Source organism: Petromyzon marinus, chromosome 7, assembly GCF_048934315.1.
Source record: "Petromyzon marinus isolate PM22_M1 ecotype Great Lakes invasive population chromosome 7, UKy_Petmar_22M1.pri1.0, whole genome shotgun sequence".
NCBI lineage: Eukaryota > Metazoa > Chordata > Hyperoartia > Petromyzontiformes > Petromyzontidae > Petromyzon > Petromyzon marinus.
This window is the reverse complement of record NC_133673.1, coordinates 8383134-8408162: the sequence shown is the minus strand read 5'-3', so window position 1 is coordinate 8408162 and position 25029 is coordinate 8383134. Positions and strand designations below refer to the sequence as shown.

Below are 25029 nucleotides of genomic sequence, written 5' to 3'. Positions count from 1 at the left end.
TTCACTCGCCACTGACGTTAGCTGTGGCGGTGAATCCAGCTCTTGGTGTCATCGTGCTAACCACTGTGCCACCGCTCCAGCTTATGTATAGTCTGACGCGTTACATTTAGAATATTTTAAGGTCAACTTACATAAACACATTGGAAGATTAAAGCAAGTTTGAAAACTGAAAGCTGGTTTTGTATTTGAAGAGTACTGTACAACATGAAAGAGAGACTGTTGATACATGCACACACATTATACGTCAAGGTAGGCAGTTCATCCAGTTATGTGAGCTGTGTTTGTACCCTTAACTGATTTGCCACAGCATTCAATACTAAGCTCATCAAAAAACATCAAATTACATGGAGCACCTGTGAACATATTTGAAGTAAAAGAAACATTCAGCGGTGCTTACAATAATTTAATCGTGAAGTTGTGCATCTGTTTAACTCATAATAAGCGTTTGGTAATTTCACAAGGATACTTGAACTGGCATATTTGACAGTGCCGGGGGATGGGCGTCTGTGCCTTTGCAATCATGACGCAATCTTCTTTCTCATAAATTATAACATGAATGTTTTGTCAAGACCTGGGAATTGCTGTCTGATTGATTGCAATGCGATATTTTGGCCATGTATAATTCATCGTGAAGTGTGCACCGAATCCAGCATCAGCAACAGCATAGCCAGTAAATAAAGAGACCCTCTGTAATGCACAGAAATTGTCGTGAAAGTAAACATTGGTTGTGCAGTATTTTGTTTGGGTGATCATGTTGCTTGGTTGAGGGATTTTTTCGAATAATTAAATTACTTTTTTCATGTGTTCTCTATTGTAATTCTTCCAGCGTATTTTCTTAACACATGAATATTCCTTTAATTGTAAAATCTGTCTGTTTTGTATTGTTCTCTAATTTGCACGTGTTAGTGTTAATTTCACTTCACTGGAATTATTCATATTTTTTGTATACATTTGGGATAATGCTGTTCGTTTAAACCAATGTCCAAATAACAAATACATGGGATGGATTAGCGGTACAAAGCATATACAGTGAGGGAAAAAAGTATTTGATCCTCTGCTTATTTTGTACGTTTGCCCACTGACAAAGAAATGATCAGTCTATAATTTTAATGGTGGGTTTATTTGAACAGTGAGAGACATAATAACAACAACAAAATCCAGAAAAACGCATGTCAAAAATGTTATGAATGGATTTGCATTTTAATGAGGGAAATAAGTATTTGACCCCTCTGCAAAACATGACTTAGTACTTGGTGGCAAAAACCTTGTTGGCAATCACGGAGGTCAGACGTTTCTTGTAGTTCGCCACCAGGTTTGCACACATCTCGGGAGGGATTTTGTCCCACTCTTTGCAGATCTTCTCCAAGCAATTAAGGTTTCGAGGCTGACGTTTGGCAACTCGAACCTTCAGCTCCTTCCACAGATTTTCTATGGGATTAAGGTCTGGAGACTGGCTAGGCCACTCCAGGACCTTGATGTGCTTCTTCTTGAGCCACTCCTTTGTTGCTTCGGCCGTGTGTTTTGGGTCATTGTCATGCTGGAATACCCATCCACAACCCATTTTCAATGCCCTGGCTGAGGGAAGGAGGTTCTCACCCAAGATTTGACGGTACATGGCCCCGTCCATCGTCCCTTTGATGCGGTGAAGTTGTCCTGTCCCCTTAGCAGAAAAACACCCCCAAAGCATAATGTTTCCACTTCCATGTTTGACGGTGGGGATGGTGTTCTTGGGGTCATAGGCAGCATTCCTCCTCCTCCAAACACGGCGAGTTTAGTTGATGCCAAAGAGCTCCATTTTGGTCTCATCTGACCCACAACACTTTCACCCAATTGTCCTCTGAATCATTTAGATGTTCATTGGCAAACTTCAGACGGGCATGTATATGTGCTTTCTTGAGCAGGGGGACCTTTCGGGCGCTGCAGGATTTCAGTCCTTCACGGCGTAGTGTGTTACCAATTGTTTTCTTGGTGACTATGGTCCCAGCTGCCTTGATCATTGACAAGATCCTCCCGTGTAGTTCTGGGCTGATTCCTCACCGTTCTCATGATCATTGCAACTCCACGAGGTGAGATCTTGCATGGAGCCCCAGGCCGAGGGAGATTGACAGTTCTTTTGTGTTTCTTCCATTTGCGAATAATCACACCAACTGTTGTCACCTTCTCACCAAGCTGCTTGGCAATGGTCTTGTAGCCCATTCCAGCCTTGTGTAGGTCTACAATCTTGTCCCTGACATCCTTGGAGAGCTCATTGGTCTTGGCTTTGGTGGAGAGTTTGGAATCTGATTGTTTGATTGCTTCTGTGGACAGGTGTCTTTTATACAGGTAACAAGCTGTATCAAAGACATCTGGGAGCCAGAAATCTTTCTGATTGAGAGGGGGTCAAATGCTTATTTCCCTCATTAAAATGCAAATCAATTTATAACATTTTTGACATGCGTTTTTCTGGATTTTGTTGTTATTCTGCCTCTCACTGTTCAAATAAACCTACCATTAAAATTATAGACTGATCATTTCTTTGTCAGTGGGCAAACGTACAAAATCAGCACGGGATCAAATACTTTTTTCCCTCACTGTAGGGAATGATACAGTGGTGTACATTTATAACAAACGAAACCATTTTAATTACAAGTATATTTTTTTTAAACTGTACATTTCAAAAACACTTTTTACATGGCAACTTAGAGATCCAATCGTGTTTACTTGACCACTGTGCAGACTTCCATAAAATAGAATATTATGTTGTAAAACATTGTTTCATTCGAGTAATTTTCATAGCTTAGAGTTTATTTATTGCTAGGCTTTTCAATGCCGCAAGTATGCTTATAAACATCAGCAGCCGCTAATGTGTTTTGTGGAAAGGGATGAGAGTCTTTCCAGGACCTAATGCCATAAATAGTCATGCATTTATTCTGCCTCTGCACATATTGGTGGCACATATGTAGGATGGGCAACAACAGGAAAAGTAAAAAGTCTGTTGTTTGGAAAAATAGAAGGACCTTGGAAGAAAGGAAGACCGAAAAGAGTGGCTTGACGACATAAGAGTTTGGTGTCAAAAGATGGGGCACTACTTGAGCATATTGGCACAAGACAGGAATGTGGACATGTACAGTGGACACCTACAGTCCATCTGCCCATGGATTGTGATGATGCACGGATTTATATCAACCCTTACAAAAATAATTCAGCCTCTGTAATTCATTGCCATTTATATCTTAAACTTATTTTATTTTTGTAAATATGCTGCATCATTCAACATATCCTGCATCTTTGTTTGGATAAGAAACAAAGATCTAGTGATGGCATGTCTTTCCAAAATAGGGAGTACAATTGAGGGCACATGATGGGGATGACAGCACGATTATAGCCACTGGAGCAAGACATTATGGTTACAGTTGGCACAAACATAGAAACACCTTCATCCAGCAGTGGAAGGATATCTGCTGCTGTTGTTGATAATATTGATGATGGTCGTGATTGATGATGTTTGTATCCATGGCAGCGTACTGGAGATTCTGGCTTTGTGTCAGCGTCGTCTATGAACTTGGTCTCATCTTCATCCTCTTCCAGGTAATCTCATACTTCACCAAGATGAGCAGTTATCAAATGTAGCAAATTTGCTGCTTCTGCCAAACCATTATCAGAAATGGTAAAGTGTTAGTTACCATTGTATGTGCAATGCACCTTGCACTTTACAAACGTAAACATTTGTGGGGAGGGTCATCTCGTGCATGACAGCTGCAAAGGGTTTGTCAATCTGCTTTCCTGCAGGGTGCGCTACTATTCACCTGCACACCGGTCAATAATAACAATGTGCAGTGATATCCGCGTAATGTGTATTCATGAAAACAGTCAGTTGTAATCCCTTCTATGGTTCCAGGATGCGCCTCAAGTTACACATGAAAATGGTGATAAATGCTTTCGCCACCCTGAAAGGCAAATTTGGCTAAAAAGTTTAATGTGCGAGTGTTTGCGCTGCACTGTGTCTCTGAGCGTTCGTTATAAGATGCCAATCATTGGGGCTCCAAATCTAAAATAAACACCTATGGCATCTGACTGTGAGCACCTGCCGACAGTAAGTTTAAAAATATATATGTTACATGGATGATCTCGTTTAGCCAGTTTCCAGGCTTTTTACAAGGGAGATCAGTGGTGCGTAAGCACAGCAGCAACAAGACAAAGACAAACATCAATATTGCAGAGAGCTAGTACAGGTTCATATTCTTAGTTCTTTCGGTAAAGTCACGTTTAAGGGAAACAACAAAATAATAAAATATATATAAAACAATAAAAATTCTCACGACGTTTCGACCATAACACAAACGGTCGTCTTCACACCTGAAGACGACCGTCTGAAGACGACCGTTTGTGTTATGGTCGAAACGTCGTGAGAATTTTTATTGTTTTATATATATTTTATTATTTTGTTGTTTCCCTTAAACGTGACTTTACCGAAAGAACTAAGAATATGAATTACTGCAGTCACGAAAGCTTTAAATCAAAATTTAGTACAGGTTCCTTTAGGAATATTTTGAAACTTACAAATGAGGTATTTAAACAAGCTCGGGGCCCATAAGAGATTAAGAGGCCCTGGATTTATGATGAAATTGGTTTATGCCAAAACTAACTGAGATTCATATAATAGAAAAAAAAGTTCATAATTATAATAACAATATTAAAATCATTGTCATTTTAATTCGCCTATTCAATAAGAATAAGAAGCAGAATATTATACTGGAGGAATCCGATGACCATATCAAGCTCTTTTTCTCACATGTCCAGTTGGGTCACCATACAGCTTTGGTATACTGTAATTAATTATATCATGTAGATTGTAGTCTTGGGAAATACTGAGAAGGTTATTTGTTCACGAACCCCAATGGGCAAGCACTGGTTTCAGCCCAAGCCTTTATTATTTCAATGATGACGCTGAATCTCTGGGTCAGGCTTACTGGTTGGAGCTTACAGTGAGGGAAAAAAGTATTTAATCCCCTGCTGATTTTGTACGTTTGCCCACTGACAAAGAAATGATCAGTCTATCATTTTAATGGTAGGTTTATTTGAACAGTGAGAGACAGAATAACAACAAAATCCGGAAAAACGCATGTCAAAAATGTTGTAAATTGATTTGCATTTTAATGAGGGAAATAAGTATTTGACCCCCTCTCAATCAGAAAGATTTCTGGCTCCCAAGTGTCTTTTATACAGGTAACGAGCTGAGATTAGGAGCACACTCTTAAAGGGAGTGCTCCTAATCTCAGCTTGTTACCTGTAAAAGACACCTGTCCACAGAAGCAATCAATCAATCATATTCCAAACTCTCCACTATGGCCAAGACCAAAGAGCTCTCCAAGGATGTCAGGGACAAGATTGTAGACCTACACAAGGCTGGAATGGGCTACAAGACCATTGCCAAGCAGCTTGGTGAGAAGGTGACAACAGTTGGTGCGATTATTTGCAAATGGAAGAAACACAAAAGAACTGTCAGTCTCCCTCGGCCTTGGGCTCCATGCAAGATCTCACCTCGTGGAGTTGCAATGATCATGAGAACGGTGAGGAATCAGCCCAGAACTACACGGGAGGATCTTGTCAATGATCTCAAGACAGCTGGGACCATAGTCACCAAGAAAACAATTGGTAACACACTAAGCCGTGAAGGACTGAAATCCTGCAGCGCCCGCAAGGTCCCCCTGCTCAAGAAAGCACATATACATGCCCGTCTGAAGTTTGCCAATGAACATCTGAATGATTCAGAGGACAACTGGGTGAAAGTGTTGTAGTCAGATGAGACCAAAATGGAGCTCTTTGGCATCAACTAAACTCGCCGTGTTTGGAGGAGGAATGCTGCCTATGACCCCAAGAACACCATCCCCACCGTCAAACATGGAGGTGGAAACATGCTTTGGGGGTGTTTTTCTGCTAAGGGGACATAACAACTTCACCGCATCAAAGGGACAATGGATGGGGCCATGTTCTGTCAAATCTTGGGTGAGAACCTCCTTCCCTCAGCCAGGGCATTGAAAATGGGTCGTGGATGGGTATTCCAGCATGACAATGACCCAAAACACACGGCCAAGGCAACAAAGGAGTGGCTCAAGAAGAAGCACATTAGGGTCCTGGAGTGGCCTAGCCAGTCTCCAGACCTTAATCCCATAGAAAATCTGTGGAGGGAGCTGAAGGTTCGAGTTGCCAAACGTCAGCCTCGAAACCTTAATGACTTGGAGAAGATCTGCAAAGAGGAGTGGGACAAAATCCCTCCTGAGATGTGTGCAAACCTGGTGGCCAACTACAAGAAACGTCTGACCTCTGTGATTGCCAACAAGGGTTTTGCCACCAAGTACTAAGTTATGTTTTACAAAGGGGTCAAATACTTATTTCCCTCATTAAAATGCAAATCAATTTACAACATTTTTGACATGCGTTTTTCTGGATTTTTTTGTAATTCTGTCTCACTGTTCAAATAAACCTACCATTAAAATTATAGACTGATTATTCCTTTGTCAGTGGGCAAACATACAAAATCAGCAGGGGATCAAATACTTTTTTCCCTCACTGTAACTCTGATGTTACGAACTGCTCATAATGACGCTCTTCCCACAGAACGTCAAATGCACACGGTTTAAAAGCATGGCAGGCACTTAAGAGTGAATACTGCCTACATTGGGTAATTGATCCTATTGTTTCCTTTGTTGTGTTCATCCAAACGTAAGGTCTAAGAAATTAGTGCTACGAGCTTGCTTTTGAAAAATGACAGCGAAAGCCTGATTGCGTGCATTTACTGCCACTTACACGTTTGTCAGAAGACCAATGTTTACTTGTGGAAGGTTTTTTTGGCCAAACTCTATTTGTTCATTATTTTTGTTTTCTAAATTGTGTTTATGCTATCAAATAATGTATTTTCTGTGCAGACATTGATGACTGTACTGAAGCTCTACACTTGACACCCCAATTTAATAATTGGTAGCTGCCATGATCTCCGTGCTCCGACCCATGAGCCACCCAGCCACCTCTACTTTAATGATTTTATGCTTTTAACAATTAATTGGGGCCTTGACTCATATGTAGTGGCATACTCTTTATATTTCATTACAGGACTTCCTTTACACCTAGATGACCTTTGATTACCTGACCCTGATGGCAGGTCAGCTGGGTCTTAGTACAATATTACCCCATCAGCAACCTTTCCTTATAGTACCGGTTCAATCAAAGGCCCGGCAACTGCTTGTGTGACACATGTAATATCAAGCTGGTGATATTTCCAACTGCCAGTCTCCACCATGTGCCAGGATATATCAACTCGGTTAACCCCTGCGTGCGTGGAATTTTCAACGTGTTGACTGAGTCCCACCGTTGAGTACAGCGTGTGCCTCCATGTGTCTGAACGCACAACAGTTTATTTTTAAATCCCTTTTACGGTCACCACTTGTATGCATGGTGTTCGTGCTGTTTTGGCAGCGGTTGTTCGACAGCAGCTCTTGCTGGGTAAATTGTGCCTTGTGAAGTCCGTACCTTTAGCAGCAAAGGGGCCTTTAATGTTGATGAGACAATGTGCTTCATCAATAATTCACGCTCTTTCCTACACTCTGGTTTAAACTGCCTTGAGACCAGTTTCCCTCGCTCCATCTATCATCCCCTGCTTCCTGTAGGCAGCATGTTACCTGCAGATATGCCTGCAACGTGTTTACGTTTGCCTTATTTTAAAACGATGAATATGATCTTGTTCATTCTTGTGAATCACAAATAAATTGCACTCGACTTACTGAAAGCTAAAACTCGTGTTATAAACGACGATTGATAAGTAAATGAGATGCATCAGGCCTGTTCTTGCATTTGCCATTCCAGCTTTGATAATTATCTGACTGCTCTTCATAAAACATGGCAAGGGCACATTCACCAGTTGACAAATCTACCCAATGTTTCGGAAACAGTTTCTGGATAAACTCGCCCAGGTTCACGTGATGGCATGAACGGACAATTGAGTCACTTTTCATCACTTTTCTCCAAAAATGTTTTCGACATAAAAAAGACAGCCTTATGAAGAGATAATCTACAGTTGCGGCACATGTGGATCTGCAGATCTCTCCACATCGTTGTTCTTTGCAACATCGCTACCTGCAGCCCACATTCAGGCGGCATCGGGGTTTTTTTCCCACGTGGAAATATTTAAAAAGTTAACACAGTCCCTCTCATGTCATTATTATTTAATTTTCATCACCGTTGCTGGGTACAGTCCCACAGGCCCAAAACATCAAGTGGCCAGCAACAAACGGCTCTATCAAAGTTATAATAGATACGACTTAATGTGTTTCTTGAATGAAGCGAGGTTATATGAACTTGGGAAATTGGCTCTCTGGCAATTGCACAGGACAGCACTGAACTTTAGGTTACATTTTTTCATCTAATCTTATTTCTTTGCTTCATATTAGTGCCTTTTTATTCCTAAATAAACTTCTTTAGGAATATTTTGACCAGTCAGCCAGGTGATTCTAAAAGAAAACCTGACATTCTTGGTGATTACCTCTTCAGTTGCTGCCAAGCATCTAAGGTCAGTCAAGGTCAAGTTTCATATTCATGTGCAGGTGATGATTGTGTGCTTCTTGATTGTGGTTTGTGCCTACTGCTCTCTTCCAGTCGGTGAATGACGGCCGACAGTTCATGAAGTTTATTGACCCACGGCTGGGAGTGCCTCTGCCAGAGCGGGATTATGGTGGAAACTGCCTCATGTACGACCCAGATAATGAAGAAGATCCCTGGCATAACATCTGGGTGAGACTTGGAGAGATAAACTCACCAAATTCTCTGCTTTAATAAATCCTCTGCTTTTATACCACTGGGATGATTTTGAAAATGTCCAATGCTTTCAAAAAAGATATTTTTTAGGGATATTGCGTAACCTGACATTTTTTTTTGTAAAATGTATTTTTAGAAAATATCCATCACATGACTGTGCTCTGCATTATTTAGCGTTCACGCTCAAACCAGATGAAATAATGAACATTATTTGGTGATACTGCGTTGGCAGTGGTGCACAAGCAAAAATACAAAAAAACATAATTCAAGTAATTCGTTCATAATATGGCCTTAAAAAGGGAGAGTATATAAGTGGCGATGTTTCGGGCAATGGCCCTTCTTCACAGCACATGGAGAGGCCACTCCACCACTCCACCACTCTATCTCTCTGCCCTCTGTGCATGCTGTAAAGAAGGACCATTGCCCAAAATGTCACCTCGTATATACTTGTTGTCTTTTTAATGCAGTGTTATTGATGAATGTGGTGAAATGAAATAGGCATTTTAAGAGAGCAGCCCTTTTTGAATGAAGACCTTTTTCACGTTGATTTACAGGGAAAACGTGCTTCATCTAAAATGCAATTATACGAATTAAATATCAAGTGCTACTTAATTTGGCAGCTTTGACATGTAAAGAAAATGTCTTGAAGAATAATTGAAAGGAATTATAATGATGTTTGTTTTTTTTTTTTATGCAGGACAAGTTGGATGGCTTTGTACCTGCTCATTTCATCGGCTGGTGCTTCAAGGTGGGTCAATCGCAGCTCACATCCGATGGGCAGATCTCGTCAAGGGATTGACGTTGCATTTCTGTACAGACTCACGTAAGCGCCCTGTGCCTCTCATCTCGCACAGACGGTGATGATCCGCGACTGGTGGATGTGCATGATCGTGAGCGTCATGTTCGAGTTCCTGGAGTACTCCCTGGAGCACCAGCTGCCCAACTTCAGCGAGTGCTGGTGGGACCACGTATGTACCGCCCACAAGTAGTACCTCTTGTTTAACACGTGTTCTGTTTTTAGCCCGTAATCATATTTTTCACGAAAGATACCTTTTTACTGAACGCATTTGCAAAGCACCCTTTGGCCTTCCCATCTGTGCAGATTTGTAAGTTGTGGATTATGATGTCGGTGTGCATGTACACACCTTTTGTCAATCCACTGCTAAATGAGGACCCCTCCCCAAGCTGTCATCTCTCGTGGTCTCGCAATGTAAAAATCCACATGGCACCTGTACATCCTTGAGGTGGACGTCCCCTCAAGTACACACATGTCCCCTTCCTTGACCGCCACTCCTTCATCATTCCCAACCAGATTGCATGCATTGCCACGTGTTAAACGCGTGCTCTGTTTTTGTTGAAATTTCAAAAACGGACTCCTTTGCTAAGCTCTTTCGCACGGCAGCCTTGTCATCTATGGAGAATTGACAGTTGTGGATTTTCTACCTGTACAGCCGTTTTGGCAATCCACTGCTTAGTTGAGGGCTTGCGCACCCCGTGCAGGTCGTAGATGTTATATGACCATACTTCACCACGCTGGTCAGTGTGGGTTGGTGAAGGTTGGGGGGGTATCATGGACATGGGAGTGTAGAAGTACAGTAGAGCAATAGATGTTGCTGCACTGCCCTCTGCTGTGGATAATTTTGTAGGAACATGTAAATATATTTGTCACACCATGATCATCTCTTTGACTGTATTGACATACCAACCATTGATTTGGATGACAATATAAATTTACCACTTTACTACTTATGTTAACGCGCAGCATTTGTTTTCAGCAGGCAAACTTTGGACCGATTTTCACATTTTGTGGTCTCGTCAAAAATTCTGGATGTTTTGGCCTGATACAGAAAAAAGGGAGAGATGTGTTTACTTAATGATTTACCAAGAATGTTCCACCAAAACGCATTATTTTTTTAATTACATATGTAGCGGCAGGGTATCGGCTGGAAGGGGCCGATACCCCTTTGTGCCAGGGACCTTGTGTTACTGTTGTTATAAATAAACGTGTTGCCTCCAGAGAAGACTTGGTTTCCATCCTTACCCACTACACATGTAAAATATTGCTTTATAAACTGACGGCCGCCCCACCGTGAAGGTGGAGTGCTTTTTCTGATAGCATCTGGAAAGCCAACAGTGCTTGTTTAACAAACCGGACTGCTGATGAGACCAAAACATTTTTAAACCAGTGTAGGCAAGAATTTCCTTTCTTCAACCAATGCTGATGGTTCATATATGACTAGAATGCCAGAAGAGGGTTAGACTGTAACATATTTTATTTCTGTGTGGAGATAAAGAACTGCGGAAAATTACACATGTTTACGCTCCGCATCAGTGCGTGATGAGGTTTTTTGACTGTAATTAGTTTCATGTCTTTAATAATGTTCCAAAAGGTTATTATTGTGCTGAACATCAGACCTGTAAGTTTGCTGGGCAGAAGGGGGAGTTGATTGATACATTAATTGCTTTGTGGAAAACAACAAGCTGAAATTTCACTCAGTTGGGGCACTTATGAAGAAATCTTTCTTTTAAAATAGAAAAATTAATGACAAAGACATTTTCAAATGTAATTTTTCTTTTATTTATTTTCTGGTACAAAGATAAAACAATTATACATCAAGTAAAAGATGGCTTCTATTGTCGCCAAATAATGTATGTTTTTTCCAATCTCATCACCTATTGTATTAAGTTTCTGACCTGTCCTTCCTGGATTCCACCAGGATAAATCAATATTCTGATTCTGATTAATAGATTGTCATCTGCAACAGTAGGACATGTGTCTGTTTAATCAACTTGGCATTCTTGGAAATAGTTGTTCATAAATGGAAGGTACAATGTGTCGGAATAACATAGTCAGCTTCCTTGGCTTGTTTCAGTATATTTAGTGTTTTTACCATTCATTTTGAAGACGTTTTTAATCAGTGATGTGTAGAGGGTGACTGAACCGTTGTTTATGTGAGTGATGAGTGGAGTTTCTCTCTTGTCAGTGGATCATGGATGTGATTCTGTGCAATGGGCTGGGCATCTACTGCGGGATGAAGATTTTGGAGTGGCTGTCCATGAAGACATACTCTTGGCAGGGGCTCTGGTGCATTCCGACCTACAAGTGAGCTCTCGCCAGAATGTGATTTACGTGTTTGTGTACGTGTAGAGCAGTGGCGTAGTGATTAATGCACCGCACTACAAACCCAGCGACCCGAGCTCAATTTCCATGGCTAACTGAAGTGGTGAATATTTTAACTGGTCCTGGATCTCCCCTAGGTCGACTCCACCTTAATTTAGTATCATAGGGGCGCCACGGTCGCGAGATATTTACTACCTCACTTGGTATATAGGAGGTCGTGGGTTCGATTCCGACCCTGAAGTCTATATATTTTGAGTTTGCGTGTTTTCCCTGGGGTCGCGATAATTTTTCTCCAGGTACTCCGGTTTTCCCCCCCACATTTAGAAACATGTGTTTTAGAGTATTTGGCTTCTATACATTTCCACATGATAAGACACCTTGTTGAGCTATCATTTGTGGCCAGGTCGCTTGTGAAAATGAGCTATATAGCTCAGTGGACCTTTCCTGGTAAAATAAAACGTTTTAATGGTTTATAGCTTTTGCAGTTTATATACATGGTGCTGCCCACACTTCCCCCATTTATGCTGTCCTCACTAACATGCAGTACATACATACATACGAAGCAAATAATCTTTGTGTATGGAAGATGAGCATCTGCATTGACAGCCAAATAGTCGGTAAAAAAGTGGCATTTCTGCAACTTTTGCCAAGTTACTCGAGTTATCATGGAAGTAGTGCAGGCCTTTCTCAGCATTACTTCCAAAAAATACTTTCCCAGATATAATTCTGATTAAAGTTGAAGACCGAGTTACAGAATTAAAGGTGCAATGTTAAATGTCAGGTTAAAATGGAAAATAATATGGTCCTTTCACCATCGACATTTTTTATTGTGACAAGGTTTTAGTCATGTATTTCCACTCAGCCTGTATGTATGTTGAACTTCTTTCGCACCATATATAGCCAACCATGCTAATCGGAGGTGTAATGTGTGAAATTCAGGTCAGCCCACGGACAAAAATGTAACTGGTATATTCAGGCTGCAGCTTGAAATGACAGCCAACATGGAAACGTGGTGCTTTGGTGAGGCGGGGGGGGAGGGGCAACTCGTGTACCTAAATGGAGTTCCGTGGCTCCACGGGAATGCGGTATGACAAGTGCAGCACGTGCATGAGTGCCCGCGTGTGTGCCGGTGCGAGTCGTGTACGTTCTGCTGCCGGCGCGTGTGTGCTCGCACAGGGGTAAAATCAAGCGCATGGCGTTTCAGTTCACGCCATACAGCTGGGTTCGTTTCGAGTGGAAGCCGGCCTCGAGCCTGCAGCGCTGGCTTGCTGTGTGCGGCCTCATCTTCATGGTGAGCCAGTGCCTGCCCACGTGCATTCTGTCACCACTGAGTTGTAAACAACAATACCAGGGCTGCCGGGTGGCCCTGCGCTTCCTGCATTCACCCTTGACCTCACGGTCGAGACGGAGGTTCAAATCCAAATCCAACGTCTGTCTCCACTCCAATCTCAACGTTAAGTTCTTCTTGGTGGGTGGTCGTCATTTATTTTTTTCAGCTCCCATAGTCTGGCCCTGCCTTCCGCCAGCCGTATCACTGACTCCCTTATCTTGTATATATGTGTGTGTGTTCATTTGTATGTTCATGTGTCTGTGTGTGTGTGTGTGTCTGTAACCATGACCAGTGATATCTGAACCGGCTCCGAGCCTCCCCTAGGTCAAATCGGTGTTAAATTAGTGCCTGGTATATAAACATCAGCACTGGCCCCTGATAGGTGCTCGCTAACAACACTTGTCCCAGCAGTCTATAAATCTGCACGGAGAATCATTGTCATTGCGTTTGCGTGCACTGATTGCCACAGTTCCTTCTCGCCGAACTCAACACGTTCTACCTCAAGTTCGTGCTGTGGATGCCTCCCGAGCACTACCTGGTGCTGCTGCGCCTCATCTTCTTCGTCAACGTGGGCGGCGTCGCCATGCGCGAGGTCTATGACTTCATGGATGATCCGTGAGTCCACGCCACACCGTGGGCCTCTTGTCCTCCACTCTCTTGCCTTCTCGGACATTCTTTATCCTTCTCACTGTATTGATGCACGCAACAGTATTGTTCGTTGGGTCAGGTTGCGCGCAATCGTATGACTGTGGCTTAAATTTGGCAATGTCGTGACGGATGGCACACGTTCCGTGGCTTTGAATTCAGTGTCCGATTCGCTCACGAGTGTGGCATGTGGTGGCTCGTGCCATCGCTTTCTTTTGAGGGCAGTTCCTCGCCACAACCGCAAGCTGTGTGGGGAAATCCAATGCAATGTGGGGTTTTTTTTGTATAGGATTTATACACTTTTGTAAATACGACCGCATATCAAGACGCCATACAGAAATAGTCGGCATAGTCATTTTTTTATGGAGATGGCAATGAGTCGTAGAAAAATAAGGTATTCAGCCTGGACTTGAACAGAGACAGAGAGTTGACAGCATGGATGGTTGGGAATGGAGTGTTTCGGACTATTGGGGTAGCAGAAGTGAATGAATGACCTCCGACAGGGAAACTTTTACTAGGAGCTTCAATGGAAGGACTTGGTTTGCTGGACTGTTGAGTACGTGGAGGGAGCTAGAATGAGATGAATATGAGATAAGTAGGAGTGAGTCCATTGAGGATCTTGAATACAGTGACTGTGACCTTGAACTTTATTAGGGATTGGATTGGAAGCCAGTGGAGGGATCGGAATATTGTGGCCATGCTTACGGGTGCGAGTGAGAAGTCTGGCAGTGTCACCATGCCCTTCCACGTCCTTCCCTCCCCAGGAGATTCAACAAGAAGCTGGGCCAGCAGGCGTGGCTGGTAGCTGCCATCATCGTCACCGAGTTCCTCATCGTGCTTAAGTACGACACGGTCACAATCCTGAAGCCACTGCCCTTCTACGTGTCGCAGCTGTGGGTGTGCGGCCTCCTCGGCATCCTCGCCTGGACTGTATGGCGCTTCTTCATCAGGTGCGGGAACGCGCACGCGTGAACGCATGAGCACCCACGCCGTCTCACGCATTCGGGCCGCGTGACGTTCACCTGTAACCGCGTGGGTTGGGGCATCCTCTGGAAAGGACAGACCAGTGATCGACTGGCCGTGTTTCTTAATGTCAACAAGTGGTGTGAGGCAATCAGTTTAACTTTGATTTGCATGGGTAGGCTGTCCACGTACAGAGTGTCTACCAAGTCCCAATACAATTAACAGGATGTGGCTCCAACAGCCGCCTCGAACCGTGTTGCACAATGAGACCCCAAACTATGGCTTAGTTTTCAGCTCTGCCACGACAATAATGGAATACACATACACATCCTTACAATTTAGCGTTGGACAGATGCTGTTAATTATATTGGGACTTGGAACAGTCTTTGCATTTGTCAATTCATTGCTGGATGATGGCCTAGCCACACAATGCAAGTCCTGGAGAGTTATTTGACTACGCCACCATGTTGGCCAGTGCAGGCTGTTGAAGGCAGGGAGCCATTGACATTGAGACATTGGATGTGGCCGCACTGCCCTCTGCTGACAACGTATGTGACTTTCATTTTCCTGCCCCTACTGGACATCTGTGACCCACCCCGACTGGACATGTGTTTAAAAGAGCTTCATAGCTCATCATGGGGGACCTCCTTTGCCAGTAATAAAATATGAGAATAGGTTTTCTCCTTTTTTGGCAACAAAACAGCTGTGTTAAGATGTTAAAACACCAAACTGAAACCTTTTACAAGGAATCATGTCTGCATTAACCACAATACTTGTGGTCAGAATGCAAACAAAAAAACACACTCTGACAAATATATGCATTGTCTATTAAACTGATTGGTCCACACCTTTGCCAGTACCAAAATATAATATCATATTTTGGGACTGACAAAGGAGGTCCCATGATGTAGCTGCTCACCCCGAGCTCTCATTACTCTGATAGTGCATTGTCTTTGTGCTGTTCGCCTTTTGGCGTCCTCTGGTCTAACACCGTTTGAGACGAGGCTCAAAAGAAAGCTGTCTCTGGTGTGGACCAGTCAGTTTAAAAGACAATGCATAGATTATCAGAGTGTGTTTATTGTTTGCAATCTGACCACAAGTATTGTGGTTGATGCAGACATGATTCCTTGTAAAAGGTTTCAGTTTGGTGTTTTAACATCTTAACACCTGTTTTGTTGCCAGAAAAAAGGGGAAAAACCTATTCTCAGCTTCATAGCTCATCACATTCCTCCAGTCTAAATAATAATGTTCAAACACCACGTGAATGTTTAACATATAGGCTTTCGAGACCAATATTATCCATAATAGAGGTTTATTGGTTAGATCGCGTAAATATAAATGTGTCTTGATTTAAAGCTTTCGTGACTGCAGTAATTCATATTCTTAGTTTTTTCGGTAAAGTCACGTTGAAGAGAAACAACAAAATAACAAAATATATATAAAACAATAAAAATTCTCACGACGTTTCGACCATAACTCAAACGGTCATCATCAGGTGTGTCGGTTTGCATAAATTTATTTAGAAAACGGCAGATTTATTTATTTATATAAAAATAACGTTTGCGTCACGCGCAACGATTGGCTGTTTGCCAGGACTAGTCCATCTATTTTTTGAAAAGAGGAGGGGGGAGACGAAATTTGTTTTTATGTATGCTGTCTGAAAGCCACTGTAAGCGTGAACAATCAATCAAGAACTGAAATGATTTATCAAATCTTTCCAATGATTGCTAAGATAGAATCCATCTTCTCGGTTGAAATTGTCTCTGTGTTTGTATATGTGGATAGCCTCATGAACGAATCTCTCATGGAAGCCAGATGGCTTACAAAGAACCTCCGTCTTGGAAAAGTCAATGGCATGTGAGCCTACTGAATTAGAACAATGATCTGCTACGGCCGAGGTGTTGGTCCTACCGTGTTTAAGGTCTGCTTTATGTTCACGAATGCGGTCCGAGATATGGCGTTTGGTTTCTCCAATGTAACTACTACCACAGAGGCAACTTAGTTTGTAGACACCAGGGTATTGTATGTCCGGAATCACATCTTTTACAGACGGAACCAGATCACGGATTTTATGTAATGTGTTGAAACGGACCTGGATCTTGTGTTTATTCAAGATTTTGGAGATCTTTTTTGTGATCCCAGCAATGTAGGGTAAAGTGATGGTTTTGAAAGGCTCCTCAAGAGGGTTCTTCTTCATGGTTTGAGTGATAGCTTTGCGGATTGTATAGTCGGAGTAACCATTAGCCCTAAGAGCTTGGTGTACGTGCTTGAGTTCACTGCTTATGTGTTCCTGGTCGGATATGCATTGGGCTCTATGATACAGAGTCTTGATGAGAGAATTCTTCTGTGATGGATGGTGGTGGGAATCCGGTTTCAGATAAGCATCCGTATGGGTAGCTTTCCTGTAGACAGAGTGGCTCATTGAACCATCAGGTCTCTTTTTAATTAGGACATCCAAAAAAGGTATCTTGCCATCTATTTCGACTTCCATGGTAAATCTGATGGCTGGGTGTATGGAATTGATGTGGTCGAAGAATTGGTCTAGAGCAGGCCGGCCATGTGGCCAGATGACAAAAGTGTCATCCACGTACCTCTTCCATAAGGTTGGGCGCAGAGTGGCAGTATGGATGGCGTCAGTCTCAAATTTCTCCATGAAAATGTTAGCTATAACTGGAGAAAGGGGGGAGCCCATTGGGGTGCCCTCAGTTTGTTTGTAGAAAGTTCCATTCCAAGTGAAGTATGTATTGGTTAAACAGTGTCTCACCAGGGGGGGTACCTCAGTGTTTAGTCCTTGATGAACCAAGTCTTCAATGATTGCAATGGTGTCAGGTACAGGAACCTTGGTGAATAAGGAAACTACATCAAAACTGACAAGCAGGTCGTCTGGGGACAGGGAAATACCCTTGATTGTTGATACCAGGTGAGTAGAATTTTGTACCGCAGAGGTGGTCTTTCCAGTGAAAGGACGCAGGATTTCAGACAAAAAACGAGCTAGTTTGTAGGTGGGGGAGCTGATAGTAGAGACTATGGGACGAAGAGGTGTATCAACTTTATGTATTTTTGGTAAGCCGTATAATCTTGGTGGCCTGGCAGCAGAAGGTTTCAATAAAAACTGTTTAGATTGATCAATTAATGCGGTTGAATCAGAAATTATTTTGTTGGTTTGTGTGACGAGGCTGTTGGTGGGATCTCTTTTTATTTTTGTATAACTACCATCGTCGAGTAATTCTTTAATTTTGTTGTTGGACTAAACACTGAGGTACCCCCCCTGGTGAGACACTGTTTAACCAATACATACTTCACTTGGAATGGAACTTTCTACAAACAAACTGAGGGCACCCCAATGGGCTCCCCCCTTTCTCCAGTTATAGCTAACATTTTCATGGAGAAATTTGAGACTGACGCCATCCATACTGCCACTCTGCGCCCAACCTTATGGAAGAGGTACGTGGATGACACTTTTGTCATCTGGCCACATGGCCGGCCTGCTCTAGACCAATTCTTCGACCACATCAATTCCATACACCCAGCCATCAGATTTACCATGGAAGTCGAAATAGATGGCAAGATACCTTTTTTGGATGTCCTAATTAAAAAGAGACCTGATGGTTCAATGAGCCACTCTGTCTACAGGAAAGCTACCCATACGGATGCTTATCTGAAACCGGATTCCCACCACCATCCATCACAGAAGAATTCTCTCATCAAGACTCTGTATCATAGAGCCCAATGCATATCCGACCAGGAACACATAAGCAGTGAACTCAAGCACGTACACCAAGCTCTTAGGGCTAATGGTTACTCCGACTATACAATCCGCAAAGCTATCACTCAAACCATGAAGAAGAACCCTCTTGAGGAGCCTTTCAAAACCATCACTTTACCCTACATTGCTGGGATCACAAAAAAGATCTCCAAAATCTTGAATAAACACAAGATCCAGGTCCGTTTCAACACATTACATAAAATCCGTGATCTGGTTCCGTCTGTAAAAGATGTGATTCCGGACATACAATACCCTGGTGTCTACAAACTAAGTTGCCTCTGTGGTAGTAGTTACATTGGAGAAACCAAACGCCATATCTCGGACCGCATTCGTGAACATAAAGCAGACCTTAAACACGGTAGGACCAACACCTCGGCCGTAGCAGATCATTGTTCTAATTCAGTAGGCTCACATGCCATTGACTTTTCCAAGACGGAGGTTCTTTGTAAGCCATCTGGCTTCCATGAGAGATTCGTTCATGAGGCTATCCACATATACAAACACAGAGACAATTTCAACCGAGAAGATGGATTCTATCTTAGCAATCATTGGAAAGATTTGATAAATCATTTCAGTTCTTGATTGATTGTTCACGCTTACAGTGGCTTTCAGACAGCATACATAAAAACAAATTTCGTCTCCCCCCTCCTCTTTTCAAAAAATAGATGGACTAGTCCTGGCAAACAGCCAATCGTTGCGCGTGACGCAAACGTTATTTTTATATAAATAAATAAATCTGCCGTTTTCAAAATAAATTTATGCAAACCGACACACCTGATGATGACCGTTTGAGTTATGGTCGAAACGTCGTGAGAATTTTTATTGTTTTATATATATTTTGTTATTTTGTTGTTTCTCTTCAACGTGACTTTACCGAAAAAACTAAGAATATAAATGTGTCGTTAAACCCGCCACCATCCGACACAGCCAATTAGTAAGGTTTGTCACGTGAACAAAACATGCCTCGAAGACCGAAACAGGAGAGGATTTCTCCACAACTCTGGCTGTCGCTTGACGATGCTAGTTGTAGTTACTGGCGAAACGTCGTAATCGAATTGTTAATTTGGGTTTACGCTCAAATACACCGGTGTGCTGTACTAGAAACGAATTGGCACGTTCTGTTTACATGACAAACCTTACTAATTGGCTGTGTCGGGTGGTGGCGGGTTTAACGACACATTTATATTTACGCGATCCAACCAAAAAATGTCTAATAAGGACCATGTGAATGTAATATAATGCTCGCCTTGATACTGCAAGTGTAAAGTGAAAGCTTTTTCATATAAAATATTTGTCCATCGCATAAATATGTAACTTGCATATCAGAAAAAAAATTATATTCCCATAGTTGCTTTATCTTTGTTTCTGTTGAGGTTATAATCGGAGTAAAACTGCATTGGAACAGGAAAGCTACATTTGGTGGAATAAACAGTCGCCATTAATGGACAGAAAGCGGCAGGATATGTCACGCATTCAATGACGATGGCATTGAGTACTGGTCGTTTATTCTTCTTCACTCAAAGGGACGTGAAAATGAAATGCCGGGAGATCCGGGCGCAGCACGAGGAGACTCTGAGGAAGCAGGAACGAGGGGAGCTCAACGCCAGCGACACCGCGAGGAGCAATGCCGCTTCCCTTTCCGTCGACTTCTCCCAAGCGGAGCGCCGGGCGGCCAGCGCTATGCAGACGGCCACCGCCACGACCACCACAGTCAGCCGGCGGCGGAAATAGAACACTGGCACAGAAACGTAGCTTCCTGCGTGGCTGGGCCCCAGCTCTGCTCTCTCCGTGGAGCTCCTTGTATGAGCAGCTTTTTTGAGAAATTGCCCAGAAACAACAAGAAATTAAAATTGGTCTTCCCCCAAATACTGTTGCGGTTTTACGAATCGTGAACGCGAGTTTGTGAACCGCCACGTGTGGCCGTGATCGTTGGTGAGCACTGTCGTGACTGCACGTGCGCTACTGGCGGCCTTGTGTACGTGAAGCTTGCGATTGCATTGCCCGGTAGCGTTCGCTGTTTCCTGCCGCCGAGGGCTACGAGCTCAGGAATGAGCACTAGTTTTGTTGAAGCCATGGCAGGTTGCCACGGCTCACGTTTTCTTTCGCCACTCGCCCCACACGATGGTTGCGAGCGTGACCTGGTCGGGTGGACTTAGCTGTTGGCCTCGCTACAGGTGTCCTCAGAGAAAACGTACACAAAGTATTCGCGTTGTTATCGAGTCACAGAGCAAAATTAACGGTTTGCTGTAAGCCTTTAACGGTCACTGATCAAGTTAATTTTATTACAGCACGTGATTGTTGATTATGAATGTCGATGTTAGCCGTGTGCTTGGTATAGTTTTAAATAATATTTGGTGCCGTAATTCAATATCGTTTTAGGCCGCAACCTGTGGATTTGCTTTACCGTTGGTAATGTACAGCAGTGATGTGCAGCAGGAACTTTGCCTTAGAGTCATGTGATCGTACAGCAGTGTATTTCCAATTAACTTGTGCCTCACACTTGGATATGGTTATATATCGACATGTGAGACTTTAACATTTAATTCATGTATTCACAGTCAAACAGCTGTAATGGGTTTTCTATTTCTTTCGAAGCAAACAATTGGGAGCATGGTTTAATATGTCATTGCAAATGCTTGTGCGACATTACCAGATGTATCCTTGATTGTTAAGAGAGTGAGACATTACATAACTGCAGAGATTGCAGTTGATTCAGTGTGCTGATTTTACAAATAATTTAGTTATGAATTTATGATTGGCCCCTGTGCAAATAGACATGTGGCTGTCCTCTGTCTCTATCGGAGATCTTGAACCAGTGTTGGAAATTCCATATATATGGCAGGAATCGTAGAATACCCACTGTAGGCTTCCCAATGGGTAGTTAGTGCGGACTCCAGGTGGTGTGTATTGCACTCACCCCAGATCGACGATGATGTTGATGATAGCCGAAACAAACATTGCAGTTACAAATACCTTGATATTCACAGAAGTATTTTTTATAAAAAATGTATTTCCTGTGGAGTGGTTGTACAGTGATTAGCACACTTCACTGAACTTGGAAACCTGAGTGCACAGCTAACGTCGGTGGCGAGAGATATCTGAAACAGTCCTGTCCCGCCCCAAACTCCCTCCCTTCAAACTGCACTGACCGGCGTGGTGAAGTATGGTTAAAAAACTTCCACGACCAAAAGGCATGGGGAGGGCCTTTTTCAACAGTAGGTTGACAAAGGGCTGTACATTATTATTGTTAATATTCTGTAACAGTTAAATGTAACAGATATAAATGGGCAGAGACTCACGGTTTTAAATGCAATGCAATTAAAACTCTTGTTCGTAGTGGACATCGCAAAAACGAATACCAAGCCAGCAGTGTTATTTGGGGTGCCACGGTGGCGAGATGTTAACTACCTCACCTGGTATACAGGATGTCGTGGGTTGGTTCCCGATCCTGATGCCTGCTATATATTTGGAGTTTGCATGTTCTCCCCGTGGTCGCATGGGTTTTTCTCTCGAGTCTTCTGGTTTTTCTCTCCACATTTAGAGACATGCTTTTAGAGTATTTGGCTCCTATAAAATTCTACATGATAAGACACTTCGTTGAGCTGAAAAAGAGCGATATAACTCACTGGGCCTTACCTGGTGAGATAAAATATAGTTTAGTTTTAGTTCACTTGTTGGTAACCTGAATTCCATTGAAAGCCATGGAGAATTATCACAAAGACATGCAAACCTTCTAAATTGGACTCAAAAATATACAAACCAAATTCTTGACAAGTTTAGTTTTCCTGGGAATTATATGAATGAGAAGAGTGAAACGAGTTCTGTTTTAGGAGTGTGACTTAGCAACCAGAGGCTGGTTATGTTGTGTGGGCCAAGCATCAAATCACCACAGCGTCTATTCAACAGGGAGCGTTGAGCTTCATTGAATTATTTTATTGTTTCCCTTCAACATGACTTTACCGAGAGAGCTAAGAATATGAATTACTGCAGTCACGAAAGCTTTAAATCAAAATTTATGTACACCTGTTCCAATTTCCACAGCGGTCGGTCACCAGACTTCATCTTAATGAGCTCCGAATAGAGGGCCCTCATCTCCTTTCGCAAATCTTGATGCCTATGGAGCCAGCTTTCTGCATCTTGAGTGTTTTACTAGATTATGATTTACGGTAATATTTTGGATGCTGCTGTGGTGTAATCGTGAGCACACATTTGGTCTCCCCAGCATGGCAGTTGAAGCAATGAGAACATTGTCTTAAATCTTTCCACCTTTGTCCACCGACAGACAGATCGAGTGCGGTTGGGTAAAGTGTGGGTATCTCCACCTCTTCTAAGATGTCCAGCCAGCATGGAAGAGTCGACAATAATAACTTCAAGAGATTATCTGCAGAGATCCCTTGAGTGGAGATCGATATATCCCCTAGAGTGGCGTGAGAAAGCAATGGCAGGGCTGCACCGTTACCTTTTACAGTAAGTTTCATCTTAACTTTCAGTCTCCATTTCAAAGGAAATTAAAAATTTTAATTGGGTGGTGGCTATGCACCCCTGTAATCCAGCACTGTGGAGGAAAGGGTTGGTGGATCGCGCGCATGTTATGAAACTCCCTTTCTGGAGGCAGTATAGCAAGTGGACTATTTGTTTCATCTCTACATAGATAGAGTGTTGCCCCCTCGCACAAGTGGGGTTTCTCCGGGTGCTCTGGCTTCCTCCCACGTGTATGAACGTTAATTGGTTGAAAACATCTTACATTAAAAAAACAACGCAGGACCCTCCTGAAAATGAGTCCTATGACTCGGTGGCTTTCCTGGATAAATAAGTATTCAAATATTAGCTTTCCATTGGTATACATTGGATAACTGGTACAATGTGTTTACTTGGGGTATAACGATTAATCGACTAGTTGATTAATGTTGAGTGTTAAGCTCACGATACACTCTTTTTATCGGTGTGTGTTGTATACAATGTGTTCACGTGACCCCTCAATCCACAAGTGGCTGCGACTTTCAACACACTGTATAAAAAGAAGTGTGACCCTGAACAACGACCTTCAGATTCCCATGGGGGAGTGCGTGTGATTCGTTGCACTCGCGCATTTTACCACGCAAATTCACACCTGTTGAACGATAATTTGATCAAACACTATTGAAGATATCAACTGCCAATGCACAGGTAATAGATTTATAAAAATGTGTTGGCCTACTATAATTTTAACTTATGAAATCTTTATTTGGTAAAAACACATTGATGCAGCAATTGGCGGGTGATAACCTGCAATTATGTTGCAGAATTGATGGGTCTTGCATTTCGTATGCTTCGTTACCTTCATCAGATGTGTTTGCAAATTCACACTTCGAACGATGCCTATGAATTACCGTGTAATGACTAGGCAAATATATTCTGACTGTCCAGATGTTGCCTTGTAGCAGTAATAATTGTTTGATTTAAGAACAGAAAATTTACCCAGTAATCATCATTGTTTAATTTTTCTGTTATTAATTCTGTTGATGTCTGCGTCAATGTTGGCCTCAAAAGTCCCTATCCCTGTTAATGTGTTGAACTATATACATTTAGACAAAAATATTTGTAGACTTTATTAGAGCAATTCCGATGCAGGTCGTTGTGTAAAATATTGGTAATATATTTATCATTCATTGAGTTTGAAGAGGAATTGCAATAACGAAGATTAAGTCCATAAATTATGCATATTTTATGTTTGGCACCAAAACATAATTATTTGACTTTTTAGCCATGTGCAGCTTATTTATGTTGAGCAAGTGTACACGTGCTTTGTTGTGAACGCAGTGTAATGATCTGGTGTACGATCAGCTCTCAGTCACCATAGATGTGGGCACTCATAAAAAAATATATAGTTGACCATTATGTACACGCGTTGCCCCACATTGTGTTCAATTTGTTGATGCGCAACTGCAAGCCACTGGGGCTAAAACCAGTCAGAATTTTCCCTATTAAATAAATGGGCACTCTGTTTGAAATATTGTTTTGAACACTTGGATATTCAGACAACAGATCGGGAACCATACGTTTGTACGGTAAATTATAGCAGATTCACGAACTCTCTAACGTTTTCCTTGGACACAAAGTGTCTAAATCTGGTTCATACTGGATGCTTTAACATTCCTCAACATTGATCGTAGTGCGCACTCAGATGTTACATACACAGTGAATCTAAAATCAGTATGGTTTCTGACTTTTGCTGCACCGTTTGTGTTATTGGAAACCCCACAAGCCCTAAAAGGGCCTTGACAGTCCTGCCAGGTTCTGTATTTGCGATTTGAAAGAGTTTATATTAGTTGCAAATGCATTAATGTGGTTGAACACTTGAATCTCAAGCTGTGCCACCTCTTGCCATTAATGTTTTTTTGAAATCGAAAAAATCAAGAGAATACATCTTAAATCTCA

At 42.4% G+C, this 25029-nt stretch overlaps 1 protein-coding gene across 1 annotated transcript in view; it reads left to right on the top strand.

Moving 5' to 3' along the window:
* The window catches only part of PTDSS2 (phosphatidylserine synthase 2), a 38635-nt gene extending 13606 nt beyond the window's left edge, over positions 1 to 25029 (top strand). Inside the window, exons 4-12 of the mRNA XM_032948955.2 lie at positions 3500 to 3567; positions 8629 to 8763; positions 9485 to 9535; positions 9642 to 9755; positions 11772 to 11890; positions 13085 to 13199; positions 13708 to 13853; positions 14648 to 14833; positions 20136 to 25029. Coding sequence (XP_032804846.1) covers positions 3500 to 3567; positions 8629 to 8763; positions 9485 to 9535; positions 9642 to 9755; positions 11772 to 11890; positions 13085 to 13199; positions 13708 to 13853; positions 14648 to 14833; positions 20136 to 20343 — 1142 coding nt within the window. The 3' untranslated portion in view covers positions 20344 to 25029. The remainder of the gene's footprint in view (positions 1 to 3499; positions 3568 to 8628; positions 8764 to 9484; positions 9536 to 9641; positions 9756 to 11771; positions 11891 to 13084; positions 13200 to 13707; positions 13854 to 14647; positions 14834 to 20135) is intronic.